A 26,162-nucleotide genomic window follows, 5' to 3' on the forward strand; every position below is an offset into this window, starting at 1 on the left:
GAATACGAGACGTTGGAGACGAGCCAGGCTGTCAGGACGGATCATCCATGCGCGACAAGATTATTCGGAGCCGTTGATTTCCCAGTCGGGAATAACTGAGGCTCAAGGGCCCATCAACAAAGAGCACGGTGGAAATTTGACACTGACAGACGCCAGCAGACGCCGGGCGCGCGGCCTCTCTCGCGGTGTGGCTTTCTGGCGTGGGATGGGCGGTCAGTCGAACTGGATGGGTGATGGGTTCATCTCAAGTGGCATAAACGTTTATGCTTGGGGGCGGCGGACAGGCGTCGACGGTGCTCGGCAGCACTGTGATGGTGTGTGGTGGGTGTGTTGAGATTGGAAACAGTCGCGCCGCGCCGTCCAGTGAGGTCTGTCTGCGATGGACGGTGGACTGAGCCAAGCCAGAAACAAGATGGTACGCCCGTTGGATCATGATTGTGACGTCGGGTCGCGTTGGCGGCGCAAGGCTAAGATAGCGTGCTGCTGGGCTGCCATGGTTTTGTCTCTGGCGTTGGTCTTGGTGCATGCAGTGTGCAATGTGTGCCTGGCAGCAGAAGGATGCCAGAAGGATGGGATGCGCAGGGCGGCAGAAGGGGAAAAAGCAAGCCGGGCCGAGCACTAGCAGACGTGCGTGGGCGACGGAGGCACTTTCGTTAGGACGGAGCGCGAGGCAGACGAGACATGGCGAGAGAGGCGGGTGTGGATGGCGGCTGGCAGATGCGGATGTGGACGGTTCACAGTTTGGCGGCGATTGAGTGTCAAGCAGTGTCGTCGAGAGAGAAAGCCAAGCCACATCTGGTGGGGCGGTAGTGGATCGCTATCGGGGATCTCTTGGCCAATCCTTTTTCCGCGGAGGACAGCATCAGCCACAGATCGCAGTGGTGACCACCGTTTTCTAAATGATCCTGCAGGACCTAAGGTTGGTCCTTCCTCGCGCGTGCCTCGCAACAGCCACAGATGCCGGGATGGCGTCCCAAGACGTTCCATTACGATCCACAGGCGCCCCATCTGCCCCCCACTTAGGCACGAGGAAGTATCCTATAATGGGACGAGAACTGCCAGGCACCCCCGACACCGCCGACCGGGGTTCGTGGCTGCTGCAGCTGCACCTGTCGACGGGGACCAGGGCGGTAGCAGTTTCTGGGTGCGACAAGGGGGCGCTTTTTGCTCTCCAGCGTGTCCAGCGTCCACCGGGTGCCCTGTGTGCGCAGTGATTGGCGGTGCAGACCAAGAGCGCGGTCGAAGTGGCGGGCGAGTCAGGGACTCTGGAGAGCCCTTCAGGGCTTGAAAGTCTTGGAGCGGGTAATTATGGCCACAGGTCCTGGGCTGACGGTGCTGGATTCTCTTCTGGGCGCGCTGAAACAGGGCAAATTGGGGTGCAGAAGCAGAAGAAATCATTCAGAAGCTCGCCTAAACCAGATGCCCGGCCGAGCTGAAGTCCAGACGCCCTCCTTTTTCTGGTGGCGTGCCCTGTCTGTCAAAGGAGCCCTGGTCATGTCTGATTGCCCGGGCTCGCCCTGCGGCGGCGGCGCGGCCTGTTGCCGTCAGTTTCTCTTGGAATCAGTCAGACCGCTTAGGTGCGCTGCGGCATGGCATGGCAGGCTGAGGCGGAGGGCTGAGGCGTCTGGGAGCTCCCATGTTTTTGGGGTTTTCAGGAGGTCTCCCAGGTCCCATTGATCGTGAAGAAGCCCCGTCCAGGAGGTCGCAGAGCTGAGCATCTCCGCCACCCGCGCGTCGGAGGGGGATGCCCCGAGGCATTTTATAGAGTTTGAAGAGCTTGCTGAGGTGCCATTGAGTTTGGGCGAGGTCGAGAGAAGGGGAGCGGACGGGAAGGGGAGCGGACGTCTCGCAGAATTCGGGATGCTTACATAAGGTGCACGAGTAGAGTGGGAGTAGTCCCAAAAATTAAGGTACCTCAAGATACTTTGTACCTGCCATTCTGCCATTATCCGTACCTTACCTCCACGTCTCTCACCGACATGCCCCAGCACACCCTCATTACTGAGCTGCTGCAACCCCGTCTATTGAACGGTGACCAACCACATGTCTGGCTCCCTTTGATTTGCTTATCGCTCATCTACATACAGGTGCAGCGCCCGTCGCGTCGTCGTCGACCATATCGCAGTACAGTACAGTACATACGTACGTCTCGTCGTCATGTAGGTGCTCTCTGCGTGTACTCTAAATAAGGCCGTAATAGAGGCCGTCAGAGTTTTGCTAGATGGAACGGCAGCTAACTATGGCTGCTGGCACTGCTGGCTGCCAACCAGGAACATGGCCGTCGACCATGCCGTCAAGCTTCTCCCAAGAGGACCAAGTAAACAAGAAGAAGCTTCAGCAAGCTTATCCGTACACGCCACGACGCCAACGTCAACAACAAGTAATTGTCATGCTGCAGGAACAAGCGCACCAAGCTACCAAGGAAGCTACCAAGGCCGCACCAAGGAAAGCTCTTGGTTAGCACGAGTAGTGAGAGCAAAACGTTCTCGTAACAAAAAGCCCGCCAAGTCGCGGCGCCAACGCCAACATCAACAGCACCAGCGCGCACTATCGGCGGTCCCTCAAGTTCCCAGAGCCACTGCCGAAATCCAACTCCCACGATCGTGGTGCCACCACGCCCAATCGGGAAAGGCCCCTCCATATCTCTGCGCACAAAGTTCCAAGGTCCTTCCAAGGCCGCACCGTTGGCGGCGCTGGCGGGCCTCTTGGCAGGGGAAAGCCGCCTTTTCGCTCATTTTCAAGCAGGCTCGTCCATGCACCTGCTGCCGTTGTGCATTGGCATTTACAGTACTCTACAGAGTACAGATACTATGTAAGGTACAGACTGCCTGCCTGTACGTACCTGCTGTTTTCGAGATGTGCACAGCTTTCCGTCCAATGACAACACGCAGACGGCCTCAGTTGCAATTTGTTCCTCCTGCTGCGCCGCGGACGACGGTCTTTTTTCCTCACTCACCTCACACCACACCACCACTGGCCGCCGGCATCAACTTCGATGCGGCCGCGGAAGTGCTGCTGACCACCATCAAAAATCTCTTTCAATCGCAATGCACAAATCAGCACCTTAACTGAGCCTCTGCTTGGCGCCACGACTGTCTCTCCTTTTGCCAGCTTCTGTCATCTGCTCAGTCTGTCTCAAGTGAGAGAAAAAAGACGATGAAGGGCGGACTTCCACCCCATCTTCTAGTGCTTCCACGCATTCCTCACCCACCACCACCACCACCTACCCCCGGCTTGGCTTCCGTACGCAGTATCGTATTCCCCGGTCCTTTCTTATATATCTCGCTTGGGTTCAATTTCCCCTCGACCACTTGTTGGTCATGGGAATCGACCATTTTAGCCCCCCAGAGTGGGCCTCTGCCATCCCATTGCCAATCATCCCATTCGATCCGAGGCATCGACATTGACAGACACAGACATCCTTCTCCGCCTCGTGCTCCCATTCCACCCTACCTTTGTCTCTCTCTCTGCAGAAGTACGAAGTACTGCGTAGTGCGTATCCGTACTGCCTGGTATTAGTCGCTGCCACCATCACCTCTCTATTCCCCTAGTGCCTCTGTACCTGCAGCAGTCAGGAACCGTGATCTCATCGAGGGCCCAACTCGCACGAATCACCATCCATGATCCCGTCACTCACATCCCATCTCTTCGGTCTGTTGTGCCGTGCCGTCTGTTCCCCTCTCCGCGCAGTCCACGGCAGTGTCACCCGCGGATCTCGCATTTCTTCATTGGCTCTCTCGTTGGGTTCCCCATAGTCCGTAGCTAGTGGTCAAGGTAGTTTCATTCTACCCTCCTCGTGTTTGCTGTCAATCACTGTGTATGGTCTACCAATGTCCAATGTCCTGCTTGACGCGCTTCGCCCCCCTCTGCCAACCCGTCTCCACGCCTTACCACCAGAACCAGTCGCTCGTTTAATCAACCCAGTTTTCCCCTTCCCACCCCTTTTCCCAATCCAGATACGGGTTCCTAGGTAGTCCGCTGCTCTCCAAATCCATTCAAGGGACTCCCATTCGCTCGTTTCGTCCGTCCATCCCGATCCTTCCTGTCTCTCTCTCTGTCTGTCGACTCCCCAAAACTCTATATCGCCGTGTTTCTGCGCGCGACGCAATCCTTCCCGACCCAATTCATTCCTTTCTTCACGTACGTCCGCAACGCACGTCGAATCACCAAAAGTCAATCCATAATTCACGCCTTCAAACGGCGCAGTCATTCGTTAAATTTTATAATTCAGAAACAAAAACTCATTGTTCAATATGCGCACCTCAACTTTGGCTTGGGCCGCCGTCACGGCCCTCAGCGCTCTCACCCAGGCTGCTGACGTCGACGAGTGGAAGTCCCGTTCCATCTACCAGGTCATGATTGACCGTTACGCTCATGACGATGGCTCTACCGACCAGACCTGCGAGCTTTACAAGTTCTGCGGTGGTACCTGGAAGGGTCTCATGAACAAGCTTGACTACATTCAGGGTAAGACGACACGGCCCGCAGACTCACATCGCCATCATCATGATCCCTCATCAGCTTCATATGGATATACCCGATAGAGTTTACACTCACCGAGACTCACCTTGACCCAATACTGACAACGATCCTCAGACATGGGCTTCACTGCCATCCAGATCAGCCCCATCGTCCAGAACATGGACGAGAACACCGCCGTCGGCGAGGCCTACCACGGCTACTGGTCCCTCGACAACTACGCCACCAACGACAAGTTCGGCACCCAGCAGGACTTCAAGGACCTCGTCAAGGCCATCCACGACCGCGACATGTACATCATGGTCGACGTCGTCGTCAACAACATGGTCCAGAAGCTCGACTCCCTGCCCCCCAAGCTCGACTACTCAAAGTTCAACCCCTTCAACGACGAAAAGTACTTCCACCCTTACTGCAACGTCACCGACTGGACCAACAGCACCGACTACCAGGACTGCTGGCTCTACCCCTATGGTGTCGCCCTTGCCGATTTGGCCACCGAGTCCACCGCCGTCGTCACCGAGTTTGGCAAATGGATCAAGGAGCTCGTCTCCAACTACTCCATTGACGGTCTCCGTATCGACGCCGCCAAGCACGTCAACGATGACTTCCTGCCCGGATTCGTCAACGCCTCCGGTGTCTTCGCCTTCGGTGAGGTCCTGACCGGTAAGACTGAGGACTTCTGCCGCTACCAGACCAAGAACCTCCTCCCCGGCATGCCCAACTACGTCGAGTACTACCCCCTCAGCACCGTCTTCTTCGGCGGCGACCTCAACGACCTTGCCCGTCTCCGTGGCGAGGCCCGCGACGGCTGCACCGACATCTTCGCTCTCGGCTCCTTCACCGAGAACCACGACATGCCCCGCTTTGCCGTCTACGATGAGGACATGTCCCTCGCCAAGAACGCTCTTGCCTACATCCTCCTCACTGACGGTATTCCCACTGGTAAGCAAGCCCCTGCTGTCTCCTACATGGTGACATAACTAACACACCCCAAAGTCTACCAGGGCCAGGAGCAGCACTTCAACGGCAACAGCACCCCCTTCAACCGTGAGCCCCTCTGGCAGTCCAAGTACGACACCTCCGCGCCCCTCTACGAGCTCACTTCCACCCTTCTCGGTGCCCGCAACAAGCTCCAGTCCCTCGACAAGTCCTTCGCCACCACCGCCTCGGAGCAGCTCTTCGTGGAGGAGACCCACTTGTGCCTCCGCAAGGGCCCCGACGGTGCTCAGGTCGTCTTCTGCATCACCAACAAGGGCGAGAAGGGCGACACCTACCAGCTCTCCGTCGGCGGCTTCAACCCCGGCGACCAGGTCGTCGAGATCACCACCTGCGGCGAGTCCACCGCCGACGGCACCGGAAACGTCACCATGTACATGAAGGCCGGCCAGCCCCGCGCCGTCATCCCCTTCGCCGCCCTCGACGGCACCAAGCTCTGCCCCAACGGCACCACCGAGGCCTCCAAGGCCGCCGACAACCAGAACAGCGACAGCAGCAGCAGCGCCGCCCCCGCCTCCTTCGGCGCCAGCCTCGGCCTCATCGCTGCCTCCGTCGCCGCCGCTGTTGCCCTCATGGCATAAGCAATGGGCTGCAGCTTCATTTGAAAAAAAAGAGATTGTCGATCGTCAAATGTTTTTGACATTTGAAAAGAAAAAAGGATGACGGGTGTACTGCGAGCCAGACCCAAAGAACCATGTTTGCTTTTCCGTTTATATCAATGACGCCAGTTTCGCGAGGAGTTTGGGATAATATCAGGATACCGCAACGAAGGGGAGAACATGCACATCATACATACCCGACCCCCCATGTCAAGTTGAATTTGTTTCTTCTTCATAACGCTCTGTAATTATCTCATACCCGCCCCGGCACCTCTCCTCCCTTTCCCTCGCAAAGTTGAGAAGGCACTCATGCGTCGTTTTTTGTGGTCTGGTGAGTATAATGTATTCTCTTATCTGTCTCGCACATGTAATGTCTCTCCCATGAAAAGGTGTACGCAAGACATGATGTCTTAGATGTAGGTAGATTTTCAGCAAGGGCGCAGGTTAAGTTTCGCAGTGATACCATACAACCACCTCTCAAATTAAAGATTCAATATCATTAAAAAATCAGTCCGATCAACTGCATGCATCATCAACACGTGAAGTCATCAGCAAATATCGAAACGTTTAGTTGAGCACCGTCCCCAATCATGGTTGAGTGCATAAGATAATAGCCGGCCGGCCTCGGCAACACGGACGGACGAACCCCGGACTTTTTCCCGAACGCATAAAAAGCAAAGCCTAGGTTTGCACAAAAAACAAAACAATCCCATTTGTCATAACAATTCCCATCCCTTCTTGTCCTCGGTTGCTACCGTGATCGGAGTCCTCCGTAAAAGACTGGATCCGAAAATGGGCCAGCTTGTCAGCGTTCTCCGTTGTAACGTGTGCAGGCGAGAAATTCCCCCTGGCCTTACACCTTGGACGGACAGCACAACAACACGTGAGAGGCAGAGAAAAAAAAAAAAAACGTATCGTTTAAGTGTAAAACGTGGGCCCTCTCTTTCCCTACGAGGTACAGATAACCGGGGATAAGAATAGGGGCTTTGCTTTTTTATTTTTTTTTACTGTGGTTCCTGTGGACACTGCGATTTTCTCAATCTGTCACGGTGACACTTCGGGTCGGACGAGTCTTCGGGCAAGTCGGGAACCAAAGTCCCCTGCCCTCCCCCCCGGCAGTCCACAGACCACACAGCGGCGCTCCCTTCCCCTGAAAAGACCTGTGGGCACTTCTCTTCTTTCCATTGTAAAAGCGTGTACCATTTTGTACCTTGCATTCGGAGACGGTCGGCGGCGTGGGAGAGGGGTTTGCCAAGTTTACCTTATTATGCCATGTCACCCCAACCCACACGACCAAGAATCCCAGCGGGCCACTCACGCTGCATAATACTTTTGTGGGAGGGACGGGGGGAGACCTTTTCTTCGAACCGTTCAATACGAAAAGATCGGCATCTGAGGTTTGGATGCTGCCAAAATGGACGTTGGTTGGCCCGATAAACAACAGAAGCGCGAGATGGGACGATGGGACGGTGCTGTGATAGCGCCGGCGCAGGAGGATTGATCACATTGGCATAATTGCAGATCATCGCACAACACAACGACCAAAAAACAACCCGGGAATAAGCGTACCGATTGCGGTAAGGGACCGCGGAAGCGTGAGAAACGGTTTCCTTCTTGCGTCCTTTCTCTCCTCCTTGCATCGGCTCGCGTCGCCTCATGTCTGTCTCTGTCTCCCCTACGCGAACCAAGAACCAAGTTGTAAAAAAAAAATAAAACGCCGAGAGTAGGCAGATAAGCCCCCCTCCCCCGAATGCAATGCAATCCTGATTCCTATCCGGGGACCCCGTTTCATACGGCAGTTGATCAGCTTTTGCTGGGTGCTACTGGGCTTGCCCACCGTCGCCCGACGCCGCCGACGCCGCCCGCGCCCGCGGGAGCGCGGGAAGGGGGGTGGGAGCCCGTTCGTCGCTGTCCGTCGCGCCGCCGTCGTTCGCGACGGTGGGAACACACGATGCAAGAGTAATGCCCACACAACTCGGCATCCGATGTCTAAAGCACATCTTCTGCCGAACGAGTCTAGTGCCAAGTGGACTTCTTCTCTTGTCAAATAAATTCCATCATGGTCGCGCCCAAAATTAGATATCGAGAGCACCAAACGGGGGCCTGGAACGGATGATCGCGATGTTCGCTTGCTGAACTCTCTTGGCTCCATATCTTGGGTTGGTTGCGCGGGTGGACGGGCCCCCGCTCCGCTATTGGATTGATGAGATTGGTGCATTTGCCAGAGAAACGTACTGAAATGTTTGTGCGAAATGTATTGGATTTTGAGACCCGTGGATCTGGGCCTTTGTTATTTCTTTTTTCTCCTTTGAGGGGATGTTCGATCCTTCTTTTTGACAACTGCGGGTGACCTGTGCGTGTGCGCGGCTGATAAGACAAACATAAGCCCAGCGGCAAGGGGGTGATGATGGACAGAGATGGGGGAGAAGAAGAAAAGACGAGAAAAAAAAAAGAAATTGCCCATCTCGACAACCCCCAATCGCCACATGAGCTCCCAGAAGCTGGAAAGAAAGCTGAAGGAGCTCAGACTCAGGAAGGGAAGCAACAGAGGAAGCCTTACGTGCGTTTCTGCGGTCTACCATCTCCATCGGCAATGCAATGTCAATGTCGCTTTGCCATCGTCAGCGCGTGCGCGCCCTACCTTTTGCGATCGTCGCTGGGGTTTGCCTTTCTTTTTTGTGAGATTGATGAACGCGATGGTCGGCCGCGCCTGCGGTCTGTGGTTCTGTGGTTCTGTCCCTCTCTTGACCGCCGTCCCGTTCACTTTCCGATATTGAACAAGGGCCGCTGCGCGCACACAGACATGCCATCTCCCGAGGTACACTACGCTGCAACGTGCTGAGATGGGGGGGGATGGGTACCTACCCTCCCCCATCCAGTTTACAGTGGGCTGAGGTAGGAACGCGGTATCGCAGTGGAGTTTCTGGCGTCGTGTCCGGGCTGTATGTTTCTGGAAGGCTTCTGTCGATCCCGCGGAAGCTCTTTGACCTCCTCTCCTTTCGTGTAATATGTGACATTTGCCAATGAAGTTTGGATGTTTTCTGCCGGTGGGACCTTTTGATATTTGTAAACGAGGTTGAGGGAATGTTACAGCTCATAGGAAGCAGAGAGTGATCGGCAGAGATATTGGTTCGCTTTTATGGGGGCCTCTCTGCCTTGTGGGCTGCCTTGATCAAAGCTCCTCGTAGGAAAATGTCCGACGAGTCCGTGGATGGGAACCAAGAGGCGGTCTGGGCTGGGCTGGTTTGGTTCAGGGGGGCTGGATGGGCTTGAGCCAGAGCCAGAGAGTCTTGGGTGATGCCAGCTGAGACGTAAAGATCTGGTTTGGGAAACGGGTGTGGGTAGATGTTGACTTCAAGCCCTTACGCAGTTGCAAAGCCACCCAGAATAGATCGTGATATTCAGAAGTGTTAGTATTATGACAGGAACTAGACGTGATCTTGTCATTATCGTAGCTTTCGGGACTGCCCGTGTTGTCATCCATTGGTGTATGAGTGCCGAGATGGCATTTCTCAGCCTCACTCACAGCTGAGGACGTTCCGTTGAGCCTCAAAGCAAACGGCCAACTTAGCCATCTTACCCATGAGCGAAGGGTGGCACTGTTGGACAAGCTATCGTTTTTGTGCTACTGGAGCAAGTCGGCTATATCCACAGTCGCACACGTCCAAGCTGCCGGTCTCCGCGTTGCGCGAGCCATCCAGTGCTCAGTCCTTCCAGCTCTCATGTAGTACCACAGTCATATATTGCCTGGTGCCAAACTCATTTAGCATTACCGTTGCCTTGAAGTCAATATAAGCATGGCTCGGAGAGTTCTAGTGACGGTATTGCCGTTTGCGGTTATCCTTCCGCACGCGGCCTAGTTTCGTGCCTCAGCTGTGTCTTTGCAACTATAAAATAACAACGTCTCTTTGGAGAATCCCCGCCAGGAACAAATCAAATTTTCCTCTCTGGTTCCTTGAACACATTATTTTCCAGGAACGCATCTGGTCTCGGATCTTCGACTTGCTGGGATATCTGTGTTGTCCGCTGAGGTAGTTGATTAAGTTGCTGCGTGTTCTTCAAAAAGCGAATACGATAGCGCAGACGTGATAATACGTTGTGGACGCCAGAGGAAACGGATAGATCTTCCAGTTGATTAAAAAGTAGCCCGACCCGTATGATATTTATCTCGGAAGGTTTACGCCAGGTGGTGAATCACTCGATTCTATTTCATTGAGTCTATCGTCCGTCGTCTCCGGATTGCGGTTGCTGGATCACACCTTTCTCAGGTAAGTCTTATATACTCCAACCATTCAAAGGAACCAGCTTTTATCAGGTGGTATCATAATTCATGCGAAATGACTTCCTGCAGTTTTCTCGCGGTGACCATAGCCACCTTCTGGCAATGTAACTAATTGAAGCGCGTCGTGATTCGGGGCTGGCATCAAGGAAGACGGGACGCAAACTCCACAGTATAAATTTGGACTTCAAGCAGCTAGAACATCGTCGAAGAGGCAATCTAAGCGCGTAACTTCGTTGTGAATTCATTTGTGTGAAGAAACAGATGACCTTGACACCTGTAGGTCAAGCTGGCAACCACAACAAGCATGGGTCCTGGAAAACCAATTGGTGGCAGATGCCGGTGATTCCTAGTGAATACAAGACGAAGGATGAAGAACGGAGATGATGGAGAAGAGGAGTTTGTTCGAAGCTAACCAGATTCTGCCAACATATCTTCCTGTGTGAATAAAGCTATCACGCAAGTATATCCAGAATTTTAGTTGCTTCTTCAAGAACAAGAGCTGGGAGAAGTCTCGATTAAGCCACCCCGGAAAGACGCTTTTGATAATATGGGATAGTACGTAGTTTACTTCGAACTCTCTTCAACATTGAATCGCCCGTCCATCGGCCACGGATCTGGACTTTTCTTGGTTCTAGCTCGGTTAGCAATTTCAACTCAATTTGTTCCGGGAACAACTTACTTCAAGTCAACACCGGAAGTCAACTTAGCACTTCCATACCGCAAGAGCTTGTAATACCACGTGTTACCAAGTCCTACGACTCCAATCCAAGACGCCATCGTCGCCATCTTCTCAGACCTTGGTCTCCTGAGGCGAGCATACTCTTCCAGCGCAGAGGAGAACCCATCTTCTGCTCCGGCCTCTGCTTCCGTTGCCGAGCAGTGCTTGAGAAGCATGCTCGCAAGCACAGTTGCGTCCTCAATGGCAAACCCTGTTCCCTGGCCGCTGGTGGGTAACATCAGCCGTGCAGCATCGCCAATGAGAACGATGTTGCTGTCGCCAGTCCACTGGATCTCATCCTCCTTCCACACGCGCTGCCGCAGAGGAGTGTGAATAATGCGGTCCGAGCTATTGAGCATCGTCTGAAAATCGCCTGTGAAGGGGTGTTTGAGGCGCAGGTGGCGGCGGAGGATCTCGGCCGTTGTGGATGTGGGATATTGGCCTGGCGTTATGGCTGCCAGCCACGGCTCCTGCTCTCCTCCCGTGGCTGAAGGAGATGATGGCGTTGACGCCACAGGGGTCTCTGACTCTAGAGATGCAGAGCTTGGGTCTGGTGGTGTCGACTCAGGCAGGATGAGATCCCACCGAAACATCCTCCCCGGGCATGGACCAGTGGCTAGGAATCCCTCCTTGAGGAAGATGCACTGGGACTCTGTGAAAGGACGCTCAGGTGTATGCGTTGACGGCATCTTGTCTGCTGAAGAGATACCGTAAATTCCGGTTGTGCCCATGAAGTCAGGAAGCCATCTGTCCTCCGCCGTCTTTGGGTCTCTGAGGTTGAGTAGGTGTCGACGGACGTGAGAGTAGCCACCATCCGCGCCGACGAGAAGGTCAACTTCGATATGTGTACCATCTGCGAAGTTCACCCGAGTCCGCTTACCATCAGACGAAGAAGTAGCTTCGAACCGCACCGCTTTCTTGGACCACTTCACCTCACCACCTAGCTGAAGTACGCGATCGACGAGGAGAGCTTGCAGGCCAGCTCGCTCAAAGTACATCGCGCCTAGCTGGAAGTCGTGAGACCAAAACCCGTTCCTCGCAGTCTTCAGATGCGACAGCTTGCAGCCCTCAGTGATCTCGCCGAACCAGAGAGCCAAGTCATCGCATTCATGGCCGTGTTTCTTGAGCGCGTCACCGAGACCAAGGGAGAACAGGGGATGCAAGCCATTAGGGAAGAGGCCGACGGAGGCGCCGGCACGTTGGTGATGGGATGTAGTCGAGGGGGAGGATTCCGATCCTGGTCCCGTTCCCGTGCCGTTGGACTTGGAGGATACGGTCGGGATCGGAGCTGGGGGTGGAGATTGGTCGAAGAGGATCGGACGGAAGCGGGTGCGGAGAACGGGGTGTGTGAGGAGGTGGAGAGCGAGGGTCGGACCGGCGATGGCGGCGCCGATGATGCCGACTGTTTTCGGGGCCGGAGTGTTCATCATGTGGAGGGTATGCGGACAGGCTACCTTTCCTCCCACTTTCACGAACACAAGAAAGAGCAGTCAGAACAGGGTTGAACGGAGAAAGTCCAAGACATGTCGTTGACTTTATACACATTCCTCGTCCGCAGGATCCCCCGAAGGATCACGACACATCCCTTCCCACATTCCATCCCATTTCCCTGCTCAGCTCCTGACGGGAGGAGCACCAAGATGCATAGCGCGACGCGGGAGCCATCATCCATCGTTTGAGTTCCGGTCTAGCATTCCAATCCGCTCAAGGGCGCTGTGAAACTTGCCCAATCCGTGCTGGTGGGATGCGCCACCCTGGGCAGTTTGACGCCGTAGGGCTGCATCCTTCGTAAGAAAGGCAGACGCTCGGACCGTAAAAGCGAACATCGTAAAATTGAAGCCGTAACTGAAGGCTTGGCATTTTCCGGCTGGGTGTAGGTAGGTTGGAGTTGTGCAATAACGATACCTCCATCCTTGAGAAGATGCAACGTTTGAGGGCTTGTGCGAGGCAGCCATCTTGAATTCGCGAAAATTTTGGCTGATTTCTTCAGAATTCCTGAACAAAGTTGCATTTCCAACTCTCAGAAAACGGGTCGACGCCCCAAGCCGCAGTGGGCTCTATCGCCAAAGCGCCCCGCCGGATCTTAGTGCCTGAATTCACCGGTTCCGCCATCAACCAATCCGATATGGTGTAGTGGCCAACATGATGCCCTCTCAAGAACCGGAGAGGTTAGGCATAGCCCCGAGTTCGATTCTCGGTTTCGGAACGTTTTTGCACTCTTTTGCATTTTCGACATATCGACGACTCCTTTAATTTCTTTTTTGTTTCTGCGCACGCGAGCAATGCAATTTGACTTACTCTGTACGGTGGAAAAATTACATGCGATGGAACGTGTCTTGGAGGAGGATAGATAGCGTGTGTTTTGCGCAAAACCGTTTCTTTCTTTGTTTTGAGGGAGGTGAAATGAGGGAGGCGTGTTGGAAGTCGCCCTGGTCTTTAAAGCTGAACCGCCAACCCTCGCGCACGCTTTCAAGTGGCTGTTGCTCTTCTTTCCTCCTCTTTCGGCCATTTGATCAGTCATTCCAACTCTAAGTACAGACCATGCTCAACGCTCACACGCAAGGCAATATGAACACGAGGAGGAGATGGATGCCCCGATCGAAGCCAGCAGCAGCGATGCCCTGCATCATTCGCTACGGCACCGAATTTCATTACGATTGTTCAACCACAACCACCAGTGGCCCATCCCAGCAACCGCTTTTTAGTCGATATCCCGTCGACCCCGAGCCTCGCCCTTATTCAAACTCCATCTACTCCGACCTCGAGCTCAGAGATTTCGACTCCGGCTTCGTCCGTGTGCGCTGTCCCATGACCCGGGCGACCTCGAATCTGCATGGACATGCTGACTACCTCGTCATCGCGGTCGATGGTGCTTGCCCGCGGAATGGCAATGGCGCAAAGGCGTCAGCGATTGGGATTTACTTCGGATCGGGAAACAAAAACAACATGAGTGCAAGGATTCCCGATGAGCTTGCCGACTTAACAGGACACACCAACAACCGCGCTGAGATATATGCCGTCGTCGCTGCACTCAAGATTGCACGAAACCTGTGCGGTGGTGACGTAATCGAGGCGGAATGCAAATCCATCGTGATCAAATCGGACTCTGCGTATGTTGTTGAGTCCGTTGGTGGAGGAAGGGACGGGAAGGAGGCACACATCATGAAGTGGATTTCGAACGGCTTTCGGTCGGTCAAAAACAAACCAGTGAAGAACTTGATGCTTTGGTCAGAGCTAGGCCACGAACTTGTCTACCTTCGCAAGATGGGATTCTCCGTTCAGTTTTGGCATGTGCCTCGACATATGAACCGGGATGCGGACAGGCTTGCAAACGATGCGTTGCGCGAGGAATGCTGGCTAGATCCAGAGTTGGTCAAGAGAAAGGATCGCAATATCTCTGCGGCGTCACAGTATTGGTGGGGGTCGCATGAAGCCCGCGCTCTTTCAAAAGAGATAGCGTTGCTTCAATTCTTAGAGAGATTGGAGGTTGTTCAAGAACTCGACCAAGCAAAAGTACACGCACACTTACCAAGTTGACGTTGCTGACCATCGTTCTCTTCGATAGAATATCGTTGACAGGCGCCATGAAAATAGTTAATGGCACAATTCTATAGATTCTGCCTAGCCTCTACAATAGCTGGGTCTTGTGAACCCGTTTCAGTTGCCTTTCAGCCTCCCGAGAGGTGACCGACCACCAGGCCCTTCTCAAAGACCCTATTTAAGACTTCCTGCAGGTTTGACAACGACGGCTTTCATAGAATGAGTTCCAAAACGCAGGTCATTTATAACAAAACATCCTCACAAGGCAGAAGGTAGGGTCGTCTCGGCCCTTCCGCTTCATCTCTTCGACCACCATCCATCTGCCTTGCTTGTGAGCGAGATTCTATAAAGCCCATCTGCCGTCTTATAGAGTAGTCCAAATTTCACATCTCTAATACTTTATCATACGCGATTGTTTGTAACAAACAACAGCAAACAACAGCGCCCATCATCCACAATGTCAGTCTGTGACTGCTCCGACGACGCTCCCACCGCGGACGAGGTCCACGCCAGCGTCCAGAAATACCACCGCGGCTACGAGCCCATTTTCGACTCGGGCTTTACCTCCATCTTCAGCCGCTTCCCACAATCCCTGGCCAGCCAGTTCGACGACCTCACCCACCTCGAAGTTGACACTCTCGACCCTGAAGATGGCGGCACCAAACCCTTCGTCTACCTCCGCTGTCCGGGCCACATCAACGGATGTGCCTCCTGCGGCTACCACGCCTGCCACATCGACTCTCTCATCGTCGCCATCTCCGGCACCGCCTGCCTCACTGCCAACGGTTACACTGAGTCCGGGCATGGCGTCTACTTTGGCCACCAGAACCCCCACAACATCCAACGCCACGTCGACGAGGAGGACGGCGTTAGGCCGAGCGCCCAGCGCGAGGCTATTCGGGCAGCCATTGCGGCCCTCGATGCCGTGATGCCCTTTTGCGGGGGCGGCGGCCAGTGGGACTGCTCTGGCCACCCCGACGAGCCGCCGTGCATTGTCAAGCATGTCATCTTGAAGTCCGACTCGGCGTACCTCGTGGAGACCGTGGGCGGCGGTGCGAACGGGGAGGAGCCGCACATGCGCAAGTGGTTGAAGAACGGATTCAAGACTGCGTCGAAGCAGCCTGTCAAGAACAAGGACTTGTGGGATGTTTTGGTGGCTAAGTTGACGGGATTGTTCGACTGTGGCGTTGCTGTTGAGTTTTGGCTTGTTCCGTGCGAGGAGAACGAGAAGGCGGCTGCGTTGGCGAGTGCTGGACGTGCGTAGGCTCTTCCAAGGCTTCGCACAAGTGGATGTCACGCATGAGGGTGCGTCAGGAGAGTTTATGGTTACGTTATGATTAGGAAGGTTGACTTTGTATTACGTCTAATGCATTTAATAGTCACAAACCGGCAGATTTAGCTCGGAAACATGGCTTGGATTACATTAAATTGCTTCACATCCTCCTGTGACGAAGTGCAGCAGTAGAGTTGCTAGGAAGGGGGAGAACCTCAATCACGGGTGTCTCGTAGATCTCCCAGTTATCCGAGGCCTTGGGGTTGCCGAACGGGACCAGGGCAGCGATGCGCATCCTAGATTCCAAGTCAGACACTTGCAGAGCACACTCTCGTGACCATGGACACTTACTTGTACTTGCCGGGCTTGATTTGAGAGCCGTCAGCGAGCTTGCCGAGCCACCAGGACTCGTACGGAGAGTCGCGGGGCTGGTACTGCAGCGGGTAGGAGAAGGTGTTGTTCACGCTGTCGGTGGCGGGGTCGAAGTTGGGGTAGTTGACGGTGTTGTAGACGTCGAAGGAGGCGACGGAGCCGATGTACTTGTTCTCGCCGACGACGGGAGGGTAGACCCATTCGCGTTCTTGGTATGATGGCTCATAAATCTGGGACTGTGATTAAGCACTGGATCTCAGGGTGAGAGGGGAATGTATTGAGACTTACATCCCAGCGCAGTTCGCGGGTGCCCCAGGTCAGGGCGACTTGGAGTCTAACAAAGTCCTGGGCGGCGAGAGAGAGGTCAAAGGTGAAGCTGCCTTTGTGTTAGGCCATGCGATCACGAGTTGGACAAAGTCACGACTCACCTAGACTTCTCGGAGATGAGAGTCCTGTTGAGGCCAGAAGCGATGCGGGGGTAGCCCATGGAAGTGTAGAACATGTCTACGATATCGTGCTTGATGCTGCCACCGACGCCTGTATGATGGTCAGAAAAGCCGATATACTTAGATACCAAGTGACATACCATAGTAGGGCACGGAGAGAACATCACCGTTGCTGGCACTGATGAGGACCTTTCCACTCCAGATGGGAAGTCTAGAGGAGTTAAGGCCTTGGGGAATGTCGAAAGAGAACCTTGTGACAATGTCAGTTCCACCGATTTCGTCTGGGATATGTCATCACAATGAAAGGTGACTTACTTGGCAGTCTTGGTCTCTCCAGGACCGACCTTGAAGGTTCCAGAAGGCAGACCGACAACAGCATCAATCTTGAACGGCTCAATCTCGATAAAGTCCTTGATGCGAGGCACACCGATGAGCTCGGGGTTGGAAGCGGCCTCAGGGGTCCAGTACGACTCGAACCCGCCAGCAGCCTGCACCTGGAACCGGTACTCCAGCTCCGTGGTGCCCGTGTTGCTGATGTCGACCTCGTGATACCGCGAGAAATGGTTCGTGTCGTTGAGGGCGAACTTAATCTCCCCGGACAGCTGCGAAGTCGCGTTGAGGACGGCGACGGCGTCGATCAGGCCGCTGCCGACCTGGATCGGCGGCGCCCAGAAGCCAAAGTCGCGCGTGGTGCCGACAGACCAGGGGACCGCGCGGCCGGACGCGATAATGCGGTTCGCCAGCGTCTTGGCGAAGCCGGCGCCGTGCACGGAGCGGCCGCCGTGGGCGGAGATGTACAGCGCGGCGACACCGGCGACGTAGGGACACGCCATCGATGTGCCGGAGAGATCCCTGTAGCGGCCGCCAACGAAGGGGGCGAAGATGCGGCCGCCCGGAGCGGTGACATCGGGCTTGAGCTCGAGGTCGAAGGTGCCGCCCCAGGAGGTGAAGGTGGAGGGCTTGCCGCCGCCGGCGTTGTACATGGCGACGTAGTTGCTGTTCTGGTCGAGGGAGAAGTCGGCGGTGACGTTGCCGCCGGCGATGTACGTCTTGACGATGGCCTCGCCGGCGTCCTTGGAGAGCAGGCCCCAGCGGCTCTGCGCCCAGCCGCGGCCTGAGTGGCCGAGGACGGCCCGGTCGGTGAGGTAGAAGAGCATGAACTTTGCGCCGCGCTCCTGGACCCAGCGCTGGCGCTCCCAGTCCTCACAGCCCTCGTCGAAGCGGACGAGGGGGATGGTGTTGTTGAAGTTGATGCCCTCGGCGAGGGGCTCGCAGGCGTCGTTCTCGACGCTGATGTTGAGGGTGACAGGCACGATGGGCCAGCCGACGATGTCCGCAGGGAAGAGGTCCTCAGCGGGGCGGTAGCCGAGGATGGTGCGGTTGGACTGGCCGTCGAGGTTGAAGGTGCCGGCGAACTGGCGGGCGGAGACGATGGAGGCGTCGGCGGAGCCGATGGCGAGGACCTCCTTGCCGGAGGCGCCGCTGCTGGCGAAGAAGGGGCCGACGTCGCCTGAGTTCCCGGCGGCGATGGTCACGACGACGCCCTGCTGGACGATGCGGTCCGCGACGAGGGCCCAGGCGTTGTTGGCCCAGCCGCCGGTGGAGCCGACGGAGGCGGTGATGATGTCGACGCCGTCGGCGAAGGCGCGGAGGAAGGCCTCGATGAGGACCTCCTCGCCGGTGCCCTCGTTGGGGCCGAAAACCTTGTAGGAGTAGATGGTGGCCTCGGGGGCGACGCCGGTGAACTCGGACGATTTGCCAGCGACGATGCCGGCGACGTGGGTGCCGTGGCCGGCGGCGTCCATGGGGTCTTCGTCCGGCTGCCGCTCCTCGCCGGGGTAGGGCCAGTAGTTGTCGTCGCCGACGAAGTCGTAGCCGGCGGCGACCTTGCAGCCGGCGCCGAAGCAGCCGCCCAGGGCGGGGTGGGTGTACTCGGTGCCGGTGTCGACGATGCCGACCTTGACGCCCTTGCCGAGGATGCCCTGCTCGTGGAGCTTGTCGACGCCGGTCATCCAGTGGATGGAGTAGTTGAGCGCGGCGGCGTCGTCGCTGAAGGAGTCCCCGGTGACGACGGGCGCGAGCTGGATGCGGCTGGAGTGCCACGCCTTGACGACGGGAAGGAGCGTCTCGAGCGAGTCGGTGTTCTCGCTGTCGGACTCGACGGCGATACCGCTGAAGATGGACGAGTCGAAGACCTTCAGGACCTTGCTACCCGCCTTGGTCTCGATCTCCTTGACGAGGGCATCTTTATCGGCTCCCTGACGGGGGTCAGCATCATGTTGCGGCTTGATGTCGTTGATAGTGGGAAAAGCTTACCTGTTCGAGCTCCAAGATGAACTTCTTGGGCTCGACAGCAGTGTCGTTAGACGGACGGACATTCTCGTCAACAGCACGGCGGGAGATTTTGGCAACACCCGTGCCGGCCAAGGCCAGCGCGGACACAAGCGCACTCGCAACACGCATGGTCGGCTAAAACAACCAAAAAAACGAATGACAAGACCTCCAAAAACGAACGAAGAGGATCTCAGAATCCGGGCGATCGAGCTGAGTGCACAATGCCTGACCTCCCCTCCTTCTTCCACATCATGAGTTGGCGAGAGTGGCCTTTTATGAAGAAAACCCGGTCCGAGTCGGAGTCCGGGCAATCACCTCCTCAAAATCGTCCTTTTTGCGTGATGCCATGTTGCGTTGACGATTTTCTCGTATCGAACATCGACGCGGAAGCGCGACCCCGGCAGCTTTGTCCCGTTGCGGCAGCCGACGAGGTGACATCTCCACTCCCGAGGGAACCTCACCGTGGAAGCCAAGACTCCAACCCGCCATTTGCGATGTCAAGGGCCTTGTAGCGACCTGCCGTCTTGAGCTTGGTGGTTATCTGCGCGAAGACTGATGAGCGCAGTCCATTTTTGCGTGCAGTGTTGGGGATATTAATATGCACGGGAAACCTTGCGCTAGGCGCGTAGGTGCAGACGGCTTCGTATTTGAAGGGGTCTTTTGGGTCCTTGGGGCGTCACCGGTTTTCGGAGCCGGCGGGATGGGACGATGATGATGAGGTATGTGAGGTCGGGAGGATAAGAGGGTTTGGCGAGGTTTTCGGGTTAGTCGTGGGCGAACATGGTGCTAGATTGGCGCCTCGGAACGACCCGTGGTAGGTATTGTACATATGACTTCAAACACGTGCTGAGAGCCTGGAGAAGCCCGTCCAGTTGTCACGAAGTGGTACGTGGGGAGACTCAGCACTCGATGGTATGGTGCCAGCTATTCAATTAGAACGAAGAAGTGCGAATGTGACTTCGACCCGGTAGTTGCGGAGTCATCTGACCATTCGATGGTATCCAATTTTGAGTACTAGCAGCGATGAGAGAAGACCATGTTTGCTTTTCTCGAAAATGAGGAGATTCCGTGAGCCGGCAGGGGGTATCATGCCCTTGCAGCTCTTGGTGTCTTGGCAGGAACATCTGACAATGTTACGTACAAATATGGCGACTTCTCGAGGTCGATACTCATTACCGACAAGATCAGACCCGACTGCGTTGATGGTTAGCAAAGAGGCAGAATCGGCGGCATTGGGGTTTGCTGACTGCGTCTGCGAGAATCCGTAGGCAATCTTGGCATCACAGCGCGGCGGGAGATAGGAGGCGACGCCTGTCAGACTCCCTACCCCAAAGCTGCCAAAGTCTGGTTCTTCCAATGGGGTAATTTGGGGATGACTCTCTCAGGACATCCATCAGCCAGAGTCCGAGGTGAGGGTTGCATTTGAGGCGCGATCCCCGCGTTTGGGGTTCTTGGTTGCTGACGGCTGAATTGTTGTTGGCTGGGTTTTCGGAACGGAGCTTTTGGTTCTAGATGACCATTTAGGTAGAAGAGAAGTCTGGGCATTGCGACGTTGTGATGTTTAAAAGAACGAAGGTCTTCCTGGGATGCATAGAGCAGAGGAGGGTCATGATGCAGGTAGCTTGACTGCGCTTTTTCCCGTCATGATGTTTCGATCGACTGTGACGCTTGCGGGCGTGCTCGTGATGCTGGCGGTGCCATCTATCATCGCGAGACCGATGCTCTTGGAATCTGCAACAATTCTCGAGAGAACGGAACAAGTGAGAGATGCGTATGACTATGTCATCGTCGGAGCTGGCACGGCCGGGTTGACGGTTGCCGACCGGCTGAGCGAAGACGGGAAGAGTCAGTGACGAGGCCCTTTGGAAGTTGAGGCGCTGCTTACAGTCGGCATAGACTCCGTCCTCGTGATTGAGTACTGCCACCTCAGTGAGTATTTCGCGTTGATGTCTCCTCCGAAGTTTCCCCCTGATGTCTTTTTAGTATCGGACGAGGTCATCGAAGCAGGCAAGGGCCGCAACTTCAACGACCTCGGGATTCAGTACAACATCACCTCGATCCCACAGCCCGAGATGAATAACAGAACACAGTTTGTTTGGATAGGATGCTGCGTTGGAGGTAGCTCTGCCATCAACGGGATGGTCATGGTGCGCGGGACCAAAATCGAGTACGACGGCTGGGCGGAGTTGGGAGGACCCGGCTCGACTTGGGACTGGGACGGCGTCTTGCCGTATTTCAAGAAGGTTGACGCCATATAATCACAGTTTGTGTGTGCTACAGTCACTGATGTTGACTCCAGGCCGTCCACTTCACCCCTCCCGAGGAAGAGCTCGCCGAGGCGTTCAACATCACCTGGGACCTGGAAGCCTGGGGGATGGAAGAGAACACCAAGATCTTTGCCTCGTTCCCCGAGTACCAGAACCCGACGCTGAGTTTGTGGAATCAAAAATTTCAGACGTCAGGGACGAAAAGCTGACTGGTTCGTAGTCCCCACCTACCAAGCCGTCAAGAAGATGCCGCGGATGGAGGTGCCCCTGGACGGCGCCGGCGGCGACAACGGCCTCTTTTGGTTCCCCTCGTCCATAGACCCCAAGACGTACAGACGATCGTACTCGCGAACAGGCCACTACGACGGCATCCAGAGACCAACCTTTGACGTGATCACACGACACAAAGTCCGGCGGGTGCTCTTCGACGGAACCGCAGCAACCGGGGTCGAGTTCTTTTCCCGCGACGGCGACGGGCAATCCGTCACCGTCAAGGCCAAAAAGGAGGTCATCATCGCCGCGGGCGCCGTGCACACCCCGCAGATCCTGCAGCTCAGCGGCATCGGGCCGAAGCCGCTTCTCGACAAGGCCGGCATCCCGGTCCTGCTGGACATCCCCGGCGTGGGCCAGAACTTCCAGGACCACGCGTACCTCAGCGTCGGGTACGAGTGGGGGAAGAACGGCAGCGGGCCCAAGGGCCCGGAGGTGCCGGCGAACGGCGACCCATGGAGCGTCGCGGCGCCGAACCTGGGCGCGTGGATCGGCCTGCCGACCATGACGGCGGACCGCTTTGAGGAGATTGCCGCGCAGTACGAGGCGCAGGACCCGGCGGCGTTCCTGCCTGCGGATACGCACCCGACGGTTATAGCGGGCTACGCGGCCTTCCAGAGGCTGCACGCCAAGCTGCTGCGCAGCAAGAACACGAATATGATGTGGCTCCCGCTGATGGGCGGCGCGGGCGGGATCGTGATGAGCATGCACGTGGTCAGCCACGGGACGATCAACATCGACCCGGCGGACCCGGAGGCGGAGCCGGTGGTGGACTACCGCGCGCTGAGCAACCCGACGGATCTGGACGTCATGGTCGAGGAAATCGAGTTCATGCGGAGGTACATGGACAGTCCGGACTTTGCGGCGTACGAGCCGCGGGAGACGTCGCCGGGGAGGAATGTGACGGGTGAGGCGCTGCGGAGATGGATACGGGAGCAGTACATCCCGACGAATTTCCACCCGATTGCGACGGCTGCGAAGAAGCCGCTTGAGATGGGTGGGGTGGTTGGGGAGGATCTTGTGGTGCATGGGACGGAGAGGTTGAGGGTTGTTGATGGGAGTATTATGCCGATGTTGCCTGGGGCGAATACGCAGCAGACGGTCTATATGTTGGCTGAGAAGGTGAGTTGTTTCTGGTTGAGAGTGTGACATTTGATGGTGTACTGACCTTGTGAACAGGCGGTCGATTTGATCAAATCCAGGCAGTGAGTGAAATTATCTGGCCGTTTGGTTGTCAACGTGAGATCAAGAGCAGCAGGCGCACGTATGCAATGCTGATGAAAGCGATCGGTGCTTGCAAATATATGACTTGAGAATTAGTTTGTCTGCCAAAGAAACAAAACAACTGCTTCTTTCCTCGCTCCCTTCGTCCAAAGCTAGATAGACATGTATTTTCTCTGTTACCGCCACAAACGCCGAGCACATGCCCACAATCCCTCAGCCACGCATCCCCATGCGCTAATATGCTTGCCAGCCCGTGGAACAACCATACTCTCTAAGCTTGAGAGCCGAATCAATCTTGACGCGCGAGACCCAAGACGACGAGATCTGTGAGTCTTCTACAGACGGCCAAGGGGGATTTTCCATGCCCATATTCGCCAATGCGTCTGCCTCTAGGTTCTGGTCTCGAGGAACAAGCCAGAACTGCACCACAGCACCGCGAAGGGTAAAGCGATGCAACTCCTGACGCAGCTCCTCCCAAAGGTTGCAGTGCTCCAAGCAACCGCGGTCGGATTTACCGGCTTCACAAGCCTTGTGGAAGACAAGAGGCCGCTGTGCTCCCATTCTGCATATCTTATCGACGATGTACCACGACTCAGTCTTGATGATGACGTGCTTAAGCGTATTAGGTATGTTGCCGTTTGCTGCATCTTCAGGTGCTTGGTCTGTAAAAGGGGTGACGGCACTGAGAGCGGCGATCACGGCGTACAGCTCAGCGCGGTGCGTCGTGTGACACAAGAGCAGTTTCTCAATTCCCTTTCCAATACGGTATTCGGTGGGCACCCTCAAGCAGAGGTTAAAGGGGTTGTTTGGGCCAAAGTAGACGCCAACGGCGGATTTGCTAGGTCCGTTTTCCAGACAGGCGCTACCGGCGGCGATGATCAGAGAGTCGCAATGCGAGGCACGACGAAGGGTGCTAGGGTCCTGTCGATAGCAGCGAAGATGGACGAAACGGCCTTCGTTAGGATCGATGGCGGGACCGGGTGATTCGAGAAAGGCGAGGTCGCCTTGGTACACATCCTCGAGGGAGTCTGGAAACTGAGACTCAATGCAGAGAGGGTTCATCTCAGGCACGAAGCAAGTCTTGTGATCTGAGTGGGTGGCGACGGACATGGTGTTGGCGGCAATGTGAGCCCGTCGTAGCAGATCTATCTGCGTATGGCAACAGAAAGACCAAGGCGAGGTTGATCAGAAGACGAGCTGGAGGCTCTGATGTCGATGAAAGAGTGAGAGATGTTAGGGAGTAGGGGCGGGAGGTAGAGGGACAAAAGACGACCCTGTCTCCGTGCAAACGAGCTCCGTTTGCACGAATCCCGCGCCAACCACTCAGACAACCTCATCTGAGTCACTTTGGCTCTTTCTTCACCGTCGGGAAAGGGCCATAAGCGTTTCTGAAGCAAGCCATCATTTCTTCTGCCGCAGCCCGTCTGGATTGCCCCGCACTCGCAAGCTCGCGAGCCGCCTGGTTCTCAGCCTTCGGCACCAGCCAAAACTCAACAAACGAATCCAGATTCTGCAAATCCCGCAGGTGCTGCAATACTTCCTGCCAAAGGTCGAGGTTCTTTATGCTCCAACCTTGGGCAGTCACGAAGCCGTTCGCCATCCACGTCTTCATGTACGGGGACTGTCCCCGTTTGCCGCCTCCGACGGCCTCGACGATGTAGGATGAATGCGACTTGATCACGACATGCGTCACCCTGCACTGTTTGTCCACGCTTGTGGTACTGCCCCAATGCCCCCCCTTCTCGCAAAACGGCTTCACGGCATCGAGGGCGGCGATGGCGGCGTGGAGCTCGGCGCGCTGGTTCGTGTGCGGGGTGGCGGGTCCGGAGTCGACCCTGAAGCCTCGGGTCTCGCGGCAGCTGTCGCCGAAATACACGCCGCAGGATGAGCGCTGAGCGCCTCCGGTGCCGTTGTTCGGACAGGCGCCTGCGATGGCGACGATAATTGAGGTCCGGTCTGGGGCGGATGTTCTGGGGCGGCGGATGTGGTGGAACCCACGGGGGCCGGTGATGTCGAGGCGGTTGAAGTCCCGATTGTATTCGATGGAGCGGGAGACTGGGAAGCGGCCGAAGGTGAGCTTTGCTTCGGGAGGACAGGGCGGAGGCGCGGCGGGATGGCGGATCATGCGCTTTTTGGTGTCGTGAGCGCTGGACTGGTCAAGACTGTCAGGACTGTCTCTTGGGCGCTTCCGTGAGCTGTCCCCGTGTGGAGGAGTTCCGGGATCCGACTTTATGACTTGGCTTGGAGACATTGGTTCTCGTGAATTCGTTGACGGATGAGTATGTGCTGATTGTCAATCTGTTATCGAGTCTCATCACCACCTGAAGCGACATGAAGCGTAAGGACTACCTTATCCGTCCGTTTCTCGAGCATATGAGATGAACCTACCCCGCAACTCTGTGACGGCGGGGGTTCTTGATCTCAATCTCATTGGATCGTCACCGAGCCTAGAATCTATATTGCTTTTTCTTGTGTGCCATTATCAGCGCTGACCGGATTCCACCGGTCGTCTTCTTCGGCGAGGCTTTTTAGCGGTCGGTTCATATATGAGGTGATTTTGCCATATCTCGAGGACTGCGTCGTGAGTCGTCCGACCATGCTGTGTCGAGAATGATTTGGTTTAATAGCAGTTGTAAGTTTCTGATCTTTTGCAGCTTCCCTGTCGATTTGACCTGCCTTCGGTGTGAGGTTACATCAGTGTAGAAGGAACGAGGGGAGTCAAGTGCTCCTGCTCAACGGCACACTGCTGGGAGCGATAAGATAAGGAATTCGAGAAATTGTTAGTGCACTGCAGCAGCTCGTATTCTCACCTTCTCCTACCATCACCAATACGCAAAACGACCTGGATACGGTCACATCAAGACATCCGCCGTTGAAACCTCCGGCTTGGCATCAAACAAAACACTTCGTTTGCCCACGTCGTACCAAAATCTCGCCGTCATGCTTCCTACCTTCTCCTGCACGCTACTGCAGCGTCGACGATCATCGGCGTCAGCACCATGAACCAACGACCTCCCGACCTCACCAAATGACAGCTCATAGCCCTTGGGTTGTACGAAGCTCCCGATATCTTCGCACGGCTCGGTGTTCATGCCTTCGCAAACTTCTCGGGGTCGGTTCCTCAAACCGCCAGGCTGACAAGCATGGAAATGGATTTCCCTGACTGATTGTGCCGGTGAGCCGACCGCCGCAAGGATCACCGCATTTCCAGCAGTCTCAAGACGAGATGAACAACCATAGCCACGGCCACGTCCAAATCCGCGTATACTGCGACAGAAAGATGTCAAATATACCCATCCGTATTCGCTGCGAAAAGAAACCCGATGTAGTTCGCGCCATCGCATACTTGCTTCTCCTCAAAC

The 26,162-nt window shown here is 55.7% G+C and overlaps 7 protein-coding genes across 7 annotated transcripts; 3 read left to right on the plus strand and 4 right to left on the minus strand.

The window, feature by feature from the left end:
* Positions 1-4,253: 4,253 nt before the first annotated feature.
* amy3 (Alpha-amylase A type-3) lies at positions 4,254-6,056 on the plus strand (the record flags this gene model as incomplete). The annotated part of the gene is made up of 3 exons (XM_036634276.1): positions 4,254-4,467; positions 4,597-5,421; positions 5,476-6,056. 3 exons carry the CDS (start codon positions 4,254-4,256, stop codon positions 6,054-6,056), a joined length of 1,620 nt encoding a protein of 539 aa, XP_036500579.1.
* A 4,931-nt stretch (positions 6,057-10,987) lies between these two features.
* On the minus strand, positions 10,988-12,501 carry xlnD-3 (3-hydroxybenzoate 6-hydroxylase 1; the record flags this gene model as incomplete). Its single annotated transcript, XM_036634277.1, has 2 exons — positions 10,988-10,991; positions 11,036-12,501. 2 exons carry the CDS (start codon positions 12,499-12,501, stop codon positions 10,988-10,990), a joined length of 1,470 nt encoding a protein of 489 aa, XP_036499207.1.
* A 2,570-nt stretch (positions 12,502-15,071) lies between these two features.
* On the plus strand, positions 15,072-15,878 carry rnhA-0 (Ribonuclease H; the record flags this gene model as incomplete). The annotated part of the gene is made up of 1 exon (XM_036634278.1): positions 15,072-15,878. One exon carries the CDS (start codon positions 15,072-15,074, stop codon positions 15,876-15,878), a length of 807 nt encoding a protein of 268 aa, XP_036499242.1.
* Positions 15,879-16,047: 169 nt separating this feature from the next.
* Positions 16,048-19,168, minus strand: vpr-12 (Minor extracellular protease vpr; the record flags this gene model as incomplete). The annotated part of the gene is made up of 7 exons (XM_036634279.1): positions 16,048-16,183; positions 16,239-16,489; positions 16,548-16,635; positions 16,688-16,796; positions 16,846-16,955; positions 17,021-18,963; positions 19,022-19,168. The coding sequence occupies 7 exons, from the start codon at positions 19,166-19,168 to the stop codon at positions 16,048-16,050; spliced, it is 2,784 nt and encodes a 927-aa protein (XP_036500347.1).
* A 1,517-nt stretch (positions 19,169-20,685) lies between these two features.
* On the plus strand, positions 20,686-22,785 carry xptC-4 (Dehydrogenase xptC; the record flags this gene model as incomplete). The annotated part of the gene is made up of 6 exons (XM_036634280.1): positions 20,686-20,884; positions 20,936-20,968; positions 21,023-21,282; positions 21,339-21,471; positions 21,527-22,698; positions 22,756-22,785. 6 exons carry the CDS (start codon positions 20,686-20,688, stop codon positions 22,783-22,785), a joined length of 1,827 nt encoding a protein of 608 aa, XP_036500165.1.
* A 249-nt stretch (positions 22,786-23,034) lies between these two features.
* On the minus strand, positions 23,035-23,910 carry CGCS363_v002432 (uncharacterized protein; the record flags this gene model as incomplete). Its single annotated transcript, XM_036634281.1, has 1 exon — positions 23,035-23,910. The coding sequence occupies one exon, from the start codon at positions 23,908-23,910 to the stop codon at positions 23,035-23,037; it is 876 nt and encodes a 291-aa protein (XP_036500123.1).
* A 232-nt stretch (positions 23,911-24,142) lies between these two features.
* Positions 24,143-24,925, minus strand: rnhA-1 (Ribonuclease H; the record flags this gene model as incomplete). The annotated part of the gene is made up of 1 exon (XM_036634282.1): positions 24,143-24,925. One exon carries the CDS (start codon positions 24,923-24,925, stop codon positions 24,143-24,145), a length of 783 nt encoding a protein of 260 aa, XP_036500348.1.
* Positions 24,926-26,162: the final 1,237 nt, after the last annotated feature.

The sequence above is a fragment of the Colletotrichum siamense genome, assembly GCF_013390195.1.
Source record: "Colletotrichum siamense strain Cg363 chromosome Unknown KSG_Cg363_contig02, whole genome shotgun sequence".
In the NCBI taxonomy this organism is placed as follows: Eukaryota; Fungi; Ascomycota; class Sordariomycetes; order Glomerellales; family Glomerellaceae; genus Colletotrichum; species Colletotrichum siamense.